General features: G+C 41.0%; 1 protein-coding gene across 3 annotated transcripts in view; it reads right to left on the reverse strand.

Annotated features, from left to right (window-relative positions):
- Positions 1-12,059, reverse strand: part of LOC308409535 (obg-like ATPase 1) — a 46,637-nt gene continuing 34,578 nt past the window's right edge. Inside the window, exons 7-10 of one of the 3 annotated variants that reach the window (XM_080902353.1) lie at positions 6,655-6,795; positions 6,003-6,099; positions 2,581-2,703; positions 1-585 (exon numbers count right to left, since the gene is read on the reverse strand). In XM_080902353.1, the coding sequence (XP_080758479.1) occupies positions 484-585; positions 2,581-2,703; positions 6,003-6,099; positions 6,655-6,795 (463 nt within the window). In that variant the 3' untranslated portion in view covers positions 1-483. The remainder of the gene's footprint in view (positions 586-2,580; positions 2,704-6,002; positions 6,100-6,654; positions 6,796-12,059) is intronic. The other 2 variants (XM_080902352.1, XM_080902354.1) reach the window with 2 other exon arrangements.

Here is a 12,059-nt window from a genome sequence, read left to right on the forward strand (position 1 = left end):
CTCTATGCTACAGTCAGTGTCAGCTGTGTCTTTTAATTCTCTAATCAGCGGTCGGCAGGACCGCTATCACTATCCCCATGCAGCTTCCCACTCAATACAGACATCCCAAAACACACACAGACTGGTTTTGTCAAATGTTTTATTGAGTGTAGACATCTGGGCTACTGTAAAACATGCATTATCTGCAGAAGGGGGAGAGGAGCAGGTGGCATTGTCCCCGCTGTCAGCTGTGTCAGTGCTGGCACCCGTGATGGAGATTAATGAAGTATCTGGAGAGTAATATGCTCCTTCAAATGCTGCTACAATTTGGAGTGGGGGCCGATCCTGATCTTAAATAGCAAAGCTGTCAGAGTTTACTGAACCTGTGCCTTGGCACACGAGTGGGGGATTCAGTCCTACAGCATGGAAAACAAAAAGTGTAAAAGTGGCCAGATATAAGGCAACAAGACAGTCAGTTGTGCAAACAAACGCATTGTTCTTGCGTCACTTTTTCTTTGGTGCGTTCGGCGCGTTGAATTTAAAAAAGATGATGTCTCCATCCTCGACGATGTAGTTTCTTCCCTGCTGTCTGTATTTACCAGCTGCCTGTGGGGTTAAAAAAATAAAAAGAATCATTAAAATAATATAAAAGATTGTAAGCTGTATGCTAAGAAATAGCTAGTCTGTCATGTGGATGCACTCGAGCAGATTAAAAACTCTTTATAATTTAAATAATATTAGAAAAGATTTAACTTGAACTAAAATTACACTTGCAAATGTTCATCTACACATGCATACACACTCACACACACACGCCTGCACAGGCGCACGCACGCACACACAAGTGCACGCATGTTTTGTTTGAGGGGTGCCTGAATTCCCACTGAGTGATAATCCTCTCTTCTGCCCATTTCAGTTTCATGTGCACAAGCACAAAATGTTAATAAGTCTTTGATTACAGCACTATAAAACTTCTCAAGGAAACAAAATAAGTTCTAACATTTCTTTTGTGTACAGTAAGTGTTTGTTCTCCTTCCCGGCAAACTCAAAATAATTGACTTGAAGTGCTAATACGGACAGGTTTATGCATTCTGGTTCTGCACAGTGCACAATTAATTAGAAGAATCAATGTCCCTTTAAAGGCTCAGGAGACCATTTAATCCAAGCTCAATACCACCAGAAACACTGGATGGAGAGGGAGACAGGAAAAAAAATCAATGGCTATTTGTGATTCCTGAGTATGTATTAAACCAGACACGTCTAACTGGTTCATTTGCACTTGAAAGCAGCCATCTGGAGCAGCAAGCTTGGCTTAAGCAGATATGATTACTAATAATGTGATATCCCTGTACACTGGCCCTATTCAGACAGCCTATTCCCACAACTGGCATTAAATAGCATGGACCTTAATGCCACAGTCAGAAACGCTCCATGTTCTTCTGAGGCTCAAAAAGGGATTAGTAAGAGAGCATGCAGTAAGGACCTGACACTGAGATCTCAACCTCTGATAACAATGGCGAAACCCCCCAGAGACTTACATATTTCGCTCTCTTTTTGCAGCTTATGGAGGGTGTGGACAATACACTGCCGATGCATTAAATATCAAATATTTATTAAAAAGGACTTGAATAGCAAGGAGATTTAAATGTTTTTTTTTTTTTTGTGCTTCCTTTCCACACTGGTCCCCGTGGGCCCTTTGTGCCACCATAATTACATTAGTTGAGTCTGTAAGTGGGCACATGGAGTTGATGGTGGTGATAGGGGGATTGCGACAGCATGGCTTACAGCTGCTTCGCACAAGTGTTGCACATAAAATCAGAGTCACTTCTGCTTTAATTAACTGAGATTTAAAAGTAGATTTTTTTCTCGTTAAAGAAAATAAAGGATTGAAAAAAAGTGCACCTTTAATTTAAAAGGCATCCTACAGTGTCGATGAACTCATTATTAACCGTGTGCATTCGATAAGTTGATTGCAGTTTGCAGATTTTAAACAAATTTTCAATGTCAAAGTACAACTTGGAGCAGGAAAGAAAAGTATTGTGTTGCCTTTAGCAGTGAAATGACTTAATACACTTGATAGGTGTGTCCACAAGGTGCAGTTAAAAAGGTCAAAACAAACACTGCCCATAAAAACAGAAGACATGCAAGTCACATTTCTGTGCTGCAAACCATGAAACAGTCCTTATTTAAGGAATTTCACACTTTATTTAACTTGCCGCTTTATATCACTGTCACATGCCTACAGTGGCTTGGGGATTTGGTAACAGAGAGCTCTAAGCTAACAGCGCACTCTGTAGATCTGATCAATGCCTGGTGAGGTGAAGAAGTGCTTCCTTGGAGCGACTGCGCTGAGCCACGAGCAAGAACTACCATCAGCCAGTTAAGACACATTGTGATAAAGATATGCACAGCTGGAGCAGAATGGCAGTGTTTAGAGCCAGAATCAGCTGGCTTGTCAGGAGTGGTGCTGGAGTGTGTGCAGTAATTTCTTCCCCTGAGTAAAGGTGAAGAGCAGTTTTCAGTAGGAGCTGTGTGGCGACTGTCAGCTCCACTGATCACAGGAGACTTCCCCTCATCTCCTCTGGCACCCTGACTGCTCACCTTGACAGCACTCTCGCTGCCTTCCTCTTTAAAATCCTGGAATTTCATTACTTCCGCCATAATGAAGCCCCTCTCAAAGTCTGTGTGGATCTTCCCCGCAGCCTGTGGAGCCTTAGTTCCTTTCTGTCACAAGGAAGGAAAAGAGAGGACAAATGAATTGTTTTGGAGAAGATGGATTACAGCATGCGAGCGATACGGTGTTTGATGGGGTGATAGCGTTGTGATCACTCTGGGGGTGATTTTCAGTCGGGGGTATTCTTGCCTCAGTCCTGATTTCTGGATAGCTTTCCACTCAGTTGTGACCTGCTAGAGTAGCCTGGACACCGATAAGGACCCAGCACTGCTATCAATGCCTCCTGATTCCCATTCCGTGGTGGTATTGATTTCTGTCCAAGCAATCTTGCCTCATTGTGGGTCGCTGCTCGGCTCTCTGGTCATGACAGCAAGAAGACCCAGCATTGCAGTGAGAAGCAAGCGTGGTATAGACCCCACTGCATCAGGCCTTTACTATTGTGAGAGTTTGGTAATTCAAATTCAGCTCAACCCTTCAGTGGTATTTCACTATGTTGAATGTACTCCTGTGAGTTTTGGAGTATTATAACTTTTTACATTTACACAGCAGAGATTTGATATTAACTGGAGCTGTTTGAGATTTCAATTTACATGTAACAGTTTAATAGATGTATAAAATATGTATATATAATTTATATATTGCACTTTGAGCCCTCTCTAACACTCCAAGACAAAACTGGTGACTGACAAAATGTGCAATTTATATGCGTTGAAATAATGCTGGGTGGAAATGACAAATGACCCAAATAAGTGACGTGGCTGCTGTGCATCATTATGACTCCTGCCTGTCGACCTGCTCGCTCCCTCTCTGCTCTGCAGCTCCGTGCTCAGAAACTGTTGAGCAGTTTTAATTATGTATATAATCAGGTTGGGGTCAACATATTTCATGCCAAAAGAATGATGCGTATTTAATGACTCTAATACATTACCATCTACTTGCAATCTCATTGACGGAGTGCTTGTGAGTTTAACTACCATTAATCAGCATCAAGGTTTGTCTATCTGGAGAAAAATAGATTAAGGGAGGGATTTTTTTCATATGGTGCATTACAAGAGATCCACATTGTCCTAGTTAAGAGCTATGCAGAGCAGGCTGATAGATAATGGTCACCTCGAGGCTGCCTAATAAAGCATGTTAAAGGACTTAGGAACACGACATTACTGAGTGTAGTTTTTACAATGCAAGATGTATTGGCTTAATATAGTTACTCACTGATGCTTACCTGACTAAATGCCCCTCACACACAATCAAGGCTGGCTGTAATCAGTTATGCTGAGGAGGACAAGCGTGTTTTCGAGGATGCCTTTGAAGTGTTTTGGGACTTTGCTCTAAATAGCGAGGACATCAGTCATGCTGAGACGTGTGCATCTAAACACGGTGATGTCATCTGACTAAAATGTAACGTGTCTTGTGAGGATGAAGAGCGAGTGAGCTCATCTTCCCCTCTGGGTTGTGCTTAGTTTAAAAATGCTTAGAAAAGAAAAATAAAGGATCAAGTTTGATGTGTGGATGGGTGTCATATAATCTCATAACATTAACATTCACCCGAAATATGATTTTGGTGAATCGTTTGAAGGTGGCTAAATTTTGTTTCAACCACAATATAAAAGAATTAGGGAAAAAAAGGAGACCCTGTCTAGTGGAGAGCAGAAATTCATATAGATCCCATTAAAAAAAAAGTATGTGTCATTTTTTCTCATGCCAAAAAAAAATCAAGTGAACATTGTGTTCCTTATAAGAAACATGCAATTTTATTATATATTTATATAAATATATTTAAATGGAGAAAAAGGAAAAATCTTGTGCTTTTTAAAAAAAAATGTCTTTCTTATTAGTTAAAAAAGAAACAGGACATTTATCACTGCAATTTGCTATAGCAGATATTACAAATGCATATTGGAGTCCTCTAGGACATATTTGGAAACCTGTGTATTACTCACAATGTAACTGTCTGAAGCCACGTCTCTATCTAATAATAACAATAATAACAACAATAATAGTAATAATAATGAAGCACGAGATAGCATTTTAAATTAGTGTTTTGTTTGTGTGAAAAATCGATTCATCTTTTCGTGAAGAACAGTGCACTCGTAAATCTTATGCAAAATAATCCACCCATGCACTGAAAAGTAGATGTCTGAAAATAGGCTGAAGCCAATATGAGCTTATTCAAAGTCAAGGGAAAATGATCTTGGTAAAGCTGCATCACATGCAGAACAAACACCCCTATTTATGTGTGTTTTGTAAGTGGACAAGTGATGCCATCTTTGGGCAAGATAAAAATTTAAGCAGTATTTCCATCAGTGGTCAAATCTGTAACCCGCCCACACATGAGACTTTTTCTACCATTATTGCCTCCACCATCTATAGTGGGCTATTTCAAGATTTTGAACAAATTGAACAACAAAATGTGAACAGTGAACGGTCTCACACTCGGGGAACAAAACCATAATGATCTGTTTGGTGACAAGTTCTTTGAATAGATGCCATTGTGGAAAATTGCAATGCTTTTTTGAAAATGGGACTCCTTTTTTCAAACGGACAAGTTATGTTTATGAGATTGAAAGCATTCTGTATCGTAAAAAAAAAAACATTCAAATTACAATCCTTTGAAATATCTGATGGGATGAAAGAATGGATATGGATTTGTATGACTGAATACAACCCAAATCTTTAGTTGTTGAAGTTTCTCAAAAGTTACTTTGTATTTTTAAACCACCGATATGAACGTATAAATGTTACTCAGACAAAATAGCTTATTATTTCTGCACTCGATACTTCTATCTGCTCAAGGAAAGAAAATATAAGTGGACACAATACCAACATGCAAAGCAAACATCTGTATTGATGTAAATGCTGCGATCCCATTGCACAAAGCTCTTGGCGGGCTGGGCTCAGTAAACTGAGACACACGGGGAGGAGGAGCCCCCAGCAAGGCCCACAAACAGTCGAATGAAAAGCGACATCAATTTTGGCACAGACAACCTCCGTCACACAGATTAGGCAGGCACAATGCACAGGCTCCTTATCTCCAGCGGCAGGAGGAGGGCAGGCAGATCTGCACAGGATGGAAACATTCTCATGGACGTAATGGGCAAAATCAATTGTTGCCCTCCTCAATCAATGTAGCCCCCAGTTTCACTGTTCAGCAGCTCACCAGTAATTGAAGTTATCCTTGGTCTGTAATGACTAGCTAAAGCACAACCATGACAAAGTTGAAAGTGTGCGATATCAGTGAAGGTGCCAGCAGGGTGGAACATGGGATACTGTGTGTATTCGTGTGTGTGTGTGTGAGTCTGATACACACGCTCACATGTACGTATGCGCACAGCAGGCAGCTGGCACTTACCCGAATGGTCCATGCACGGACCTCATCTGGTCCAGCAGTGAAGAAGTACTCCAGCTGCAGGGCTGCGTAGCCTGCCTTGATGATCTTGCTCAGGGCACTGGTGGGGAGAGATTTCAGCTTGAATCGAGGGGTCTGAACTGTTTAAGTATTCTTTATCGCTGCTGCTGCCTAGACAAAGTTCACCTCAATGGCAAGGCCCCATTCATTCCAATATAAACTCATTAAGTGAATAAGATGGGTCACTTCGTTTCGCATAAGACATTCAACTCTCCAATGGTTTCTTTGATTAATTAGGAGGCTTGTAGACTCATTTAACATTTTTAAGAATTCAACCCAATGCCTCGATCTTTGCTGAGAGAAAGAAGGGGGAAAAAAATCTGCTGTCACAATTTTTCTCTCCATAGAGGTTTTCACACAAGAACAATAAACCCAAAATGCCCAAGTTATAATTATACCTACAGATGACAGATGACAGTTAAAAACTTAATTTAGAGGAAAACCCTTTGACTGAGTTGTTCAGTAAGAAGAGGGATCCTTTGCTTTATAATGGTAATTACTCTGCCATTTATTATTCTATCAGCACATGCAATTAAAGGAGTGCATGGAGGACACAGCTGATAATAAAGTGTGGGGAGACTGAATGCTAATTAACCTCTGCGTCTTGTGCTCTGTGCTGTACTTCTGCCTCTCCTCTTCACTCTTGTCCTGCAGCAGGCTCTCTAGGCCGCCACTAAAGGGGATGACCAAGGCTCCGGGGTCATGACTGTCCACCCACTCCTTGATTTTCACCAACCTGATTAAAAAAAAATAAAAACAGCAGTCGCAAAACACGTTGGAGGACTTGATTAACATGAACGTATTTGTTATTCGCTGCATGCATGCATATTCATGAGAGCAGCTGAAAATATGAGTGTTTGTGGGAGACTGCACTCTAAAGGTGGCATTTCCTTTCAGAGTTTGACTTTCTTTCCGTTCAAGTTCTCAACTAAAAATCAGACTTGACTACACGTCCTTTATCAAAGAGAAAGAAACATAATAAAAATACAAAAACTGGATTTATATATATATATATATATATGTATAAAACAGGTCCTAATATTTTCAGTGATCCTAAAATGATGCCAAAAGTAGGAGGGCATTCATTTCCACTTTAAGACATAAAGCAGTAAAAAGTGTCAAGAATATTAAATTTTGCTGAAGTTTGGGTTTTCATTCATTTTATTTTATTGTTAAATATGTTACCTGATTCTTTTTGTTTTCAGCACCTTCTTTATGGTGTTAAATGTTGTGTTTTGTATCATTAACCTAATTCAGACTTTTAAAGACATTTGTATGTCATTTCACGCTGTTTTGTCCTTGTTGTAATTTGAGGTATTCTTAAATTAATTGCACAGAAAGACAGTTTAGCCACTTTTAGGTGGAAAAGTGGCTAAGGTCAGCAGTTCACCTCATGGCTTCTTTTCAAAAGAGTTCAAAAAACAAACAGATGATGCCACTGTGGTCACATTTTTTTTTATACTTAATCAATAGCTGTGACTTCCCTTTTTGCACTTCTCGAATAAATGTGACACCTTTGCTCCTGCAGATAATAAATAAATGATTTAAATAGACATTAAAATAATCAGTTCGACAACAAGACTGTTCTTAATAAGTGCATTTTGAAATCGCTCAAGCAAAAAGTCACACATTTCTCTCTGAAATGTGGAAGTGAAATTCACGATATACTTTTTTAAACTATGACAAAAGAAATCTTCCACCAGCCGAGTGTTTTTTTGAATGTTAGATAAACATTAACATTCAAGCAACGAGAAAGCACTGCAACTAACCACCTACTGTTATCTTTGGCACTTTCTTAACTGCATGATCTTTTTTTTCCTTTACGTGTTCTTGTCCAGCAGGACACCTGACATTGCAGGACAAAGATATCCTCACAGCTAATGGTAACCCTCAGTCAGAACAATACGAGGGGGTTAGAGCAATTATGAGATTAGCCTCACAAGCTCCGAGGCTGGGACTGGACGGATCTCAAAGAGCAGCATCACACAAATCCATTTTCACACGGCGGCTCCTGGGCTGGATTGATTCTAAGGGGTCCCTGTCATTATCTGTAATCCTAGTTTCCTGTTTAAAGCCCATAAGAATCAAAGACTGGGAGGAACCACACCACCTCAATACCACATCTATTCCAATAACAATGTCACCGCTTTATCACCTGCAGCACCCTATCGCTGCTCCTACCTAATGATTATCAATATACAATATATGACAAGGTAACGGGCAAAACGAAGAGCACAGTTTTGCTTTGATTGAATGTTTTTCTCAACAAGTTAAAATAACACCACAGGCCGGCGCAGTAAATCTGAAATGCCTCATATGCCAGGTCATCTGTCTGCCTTTTCAGATGGACATCTATTAAGAGGAATAACCTAATATTTCCCTTACTGTTCACACCATGTATGCAGATCTGACGCTTGACTGCCACCACAATAACACACAATAAGGTGGCATCCAACGTCTCGCCAATAAAGGACAGAAAAATAAAACACATTTAGCCAAAGCAGAAAACCTGAAAACATAGGAGATGGAGGGCGCTCCAAGAGGGGAAAAATCCAATCTGAGATAATAACAGCTGTAGTTTGTCACTTTTAGCAGCACAGCTGTCTATTTGGTGGCACGTTATTTGCATTCCTCAGGTATTGCGTTCTCTACAGGCGGCTGAATAATGATTCACAAATCACTCTCTCCACACCAGTCAAGGGCTGTGATCCTTTGAATAGACCATTGTACCTGAGACTGTAATTGGTGAAGACTTGACAGAGCTGAGCCAAGCCAGCCAAGTAACAAAGAGGCTCTTGGTAGAAGGCTGAGGGATGATTTTAATAATGTGAAGCCGAGACGGAGAACGTGAGCTGCAAATGAGCACGGGGGTCTCCGGGTCCTTGCACTGAGTGACACAGGACCAGACAAACACCTTGCCACAGGAACATGAAACACCCCCTTCCCACAACTCCAGAAACAAAGCGCTGTCAATTAAGAGCTTTGAAGTGCCATCAACATGACTCCCAAAACCAATTCTGTCAACTTCACCACTGTCTACCCGTGCCACTTTGCAATTTGTATTTATGTCCCTTCCAATTATTTGTGTGAAATTTTATGTGGATGTGTAAATTTGGAAAAATGTTTATGTAAAACATGCTGCAGATTTCTTTGTGTCTTTATGGCTCTCAGTCATACTAAAGAATAAAGGGGTGTTCTTGTTCGTGGAGGCCCATTCACAGTGTGAAATGCCTATTTAACACAAGAAACAGGCCTGACTTTTGTTTTAGAGGAAGGTTTACTGCCTGATTAAAAATAAGCAAGTGAAAAGATATGCAGTTTTGTTAAAATCAGTAATAAGATGTAAGTAAAATATTTTCCCTGTAGGTCTTCTTCATCAACCTCGTACTCTAAACTAATACAAGTGAGAAAGATGTGTGTGCGTGTGTGTGTGCGTGTGTGTGTGTGTGCGTGTGTGTGTGCATGTGTGAGAGAGAGCGTGTGCGAGTGCATGTGTCTTGTCAGTCTCTATTATGTCCCAGAACTGAGTGCCATCTCTCACTGCTCGGTTAATAGAAAGATTCAGCACTTTCTGCTCTTGATATCCCTCTCTGAACAAATGATGCCTGAAATTTTTATTCTTTTTATAATGGAATTCCAATGGCTTCTGCTGCAAATCAAGTGGAAATTTTTGCATATCAAGTGGGAAAAATTAAATGTTAACCACGTTTTAATGTGATTAAGGGTGACAGAGACATTATTTCTGCTAATCATTCACTGGCTTGAAGGCTCAAACAAGTCCAAGGAACAAGCTGTGTTTGTGCTCTCAGATCAAATGGAAAAATATAGTTTTTTTTAACCAGAAAAACTTTGGCAAAACTCAAACATGTATGCATTATTATTATTATTATTTTTTTAAAGGTAAAAAACAGTCAACATGAAACCAAGACCATGTGACACCTTACATCTTACGTCTAGAAAATATAATAGGCATCACACCATTTGTTGCAAGCTTTGGATCTAATGCTTATTGTATTTAAAGTACATGTAATTTAAAACACAATATATTCTACAATTACAAGAAGAAAAACCCCCACAATTGGACCTTTTGCAACAGACTGGCTCTGAATAGAGATGTTCCCCAGGTGGGGCCACCCTCCGGAGCTTGCCTATTTGTCTTTTTGTGTGAGAATCCTAAAGGGGGATAATTCCTGTGTTTCTGAATGCCTGGGGGCTTCCCTGGGCTTTGTCAGAGCTTTGATCTGCTTAAATGGCTCAAACAATAGGAACATCTAAAGTACAGGGGCAGCTACCTGAGAAATGACCTGGGCCTGCGTCTGACATACACTCAAACAGGTTGGCTTCATCATGAGTGCAGAGCCAGTTAAGCCTGTATAATGTCGGCCACCTCCGGTTTGAGTGCTCAGTCCCGATGCGATTGAGTGCTGACAGACCCGAAGAGTAATCCGCTACCTACATCCTCCACAGCTCGATCACTGACACACCCACAGGTGAGCTCCCAGCACCTGAGTCCGGGTAGCTCAGCTGAATGTGTTACTTACTCCCTTCACATGTCCTGACAGGTACTGGCTTAGATGCCAGGCACAGAATCATCAAGTAATAAACCCAGAGTCCCCCCTGTTTGTCTGGTCCCAGGTTACAAGGATGAGCAACCTAGGGGGCCAAGATGTTGCGGCACACAGCATATACTACCCCCTCCTCTTCCCTTCCTCTGTGGCGGGAGAGAGAAATGAGAGGTATGAGCTCATGGTGGCTTTTGAGGCTGGGAAGTCGGGGGCTCTGTGGGAAGCTTTTCATCCTCCCAGTGGTGAGCTCCTGAGCGACAAGAGTGCAGACGCTCTGTGCTCCCTGTGGCCATAGCCGGATGGAAAGGCATTACCCATCGCGTCTTTAAGAAAGGGAGGAGATCTGACACATACACACACATACGCGCGCGCACACACAGACACACTATCAGCAATATTACCAACTTCTTTCAATCTTCAAAGCAATCATGGGCTGGAGGAAACAGAACATGGCGCACGCACAATGGGAGCAGCTTTAATTAAGAGCATCATCTCACATCGTATCTCAAACAAACCTTGAGGGTGTGCTGGTAACAAGCTTTTTAAAACAACTTTCCTTTCTTTGATAACTACACCCATTAAATATTGTGACTTTAAACGTTTGCACATGATAGATGAAACCTTAACAACCCCATCCGCCATAGATTTGTCTTTAAGATGGTCGTTAAGGACACAATATCAAAGCCATAACTCATTAAAGATATTTCTGTGGGGTGGGGGTGCAAAAAAAACCAAACAAAAAACAGGCAAACATGAGAAATTCAAACAGTAACCCAGAGGAGTACATTCTACATCACCCAAAATAATTCTCTATATGGGGTATCCATGCTGTCATTCATGGCAGTTGACTGGGCGAGAGAAAATAAGGGGGCTGGGGGTAGAGAGGGGGGAGTCATCAAGATGTGACAATTGTGACAAGAGCAGGCAAAGTGTAGCGCTGAAGAACACCACACGGATTTCTCCATCTCTTCTTTTTTTCCAGGATGACAGCTTAATGTCTACCACATGCAATATTTATTCTCATCGTGTGTCAGACTGTCTAGCTGTCCTAGGGAGTACAAAGAATGCCACTTATTAGAATAAAAGCAGAAGGAAGGTAATCAAGGACATATGTAACATCAGCCAATCATGCCCCCCCCCCCCTCCCCAACACCGCTTACAATCCGACATCTTTTTTTTCTCCCCTCGTCCATTCATAACAGTTTCAACAATAATCCTGATAATAAGCGCTCAGGAGCTGTATGTGGCAACAGTAAAATTCATTTATTTGTCTCATTAAACTTGTCGAGGCTACAGGCCACTCACTGCAGCATGTGTCCCTGGCCTTAAGCTTATCGCAAAGATAACACAAAGCTCATCTCAAGAAGCTCAACTATCAAAATCTAGCGTTTGCACAGATGCGAAACTCGTAGACATTTATTTCTATGTCAGCAAA

The sequence above is a fragment of the Rhamphochromis sp. 'chilingali' genome (assembly GCF_963969265.1).
Source record: "Rhamphochromis sp. 'chilingali' genome assembly, chromosome: 14".
NCBI lineage: Eukaryota > Metazoa > Chordata > Actinopteri > Cichliformes > Cichlidae > Rhamphochromis > Rhamphochromis sp. 'chilingali'.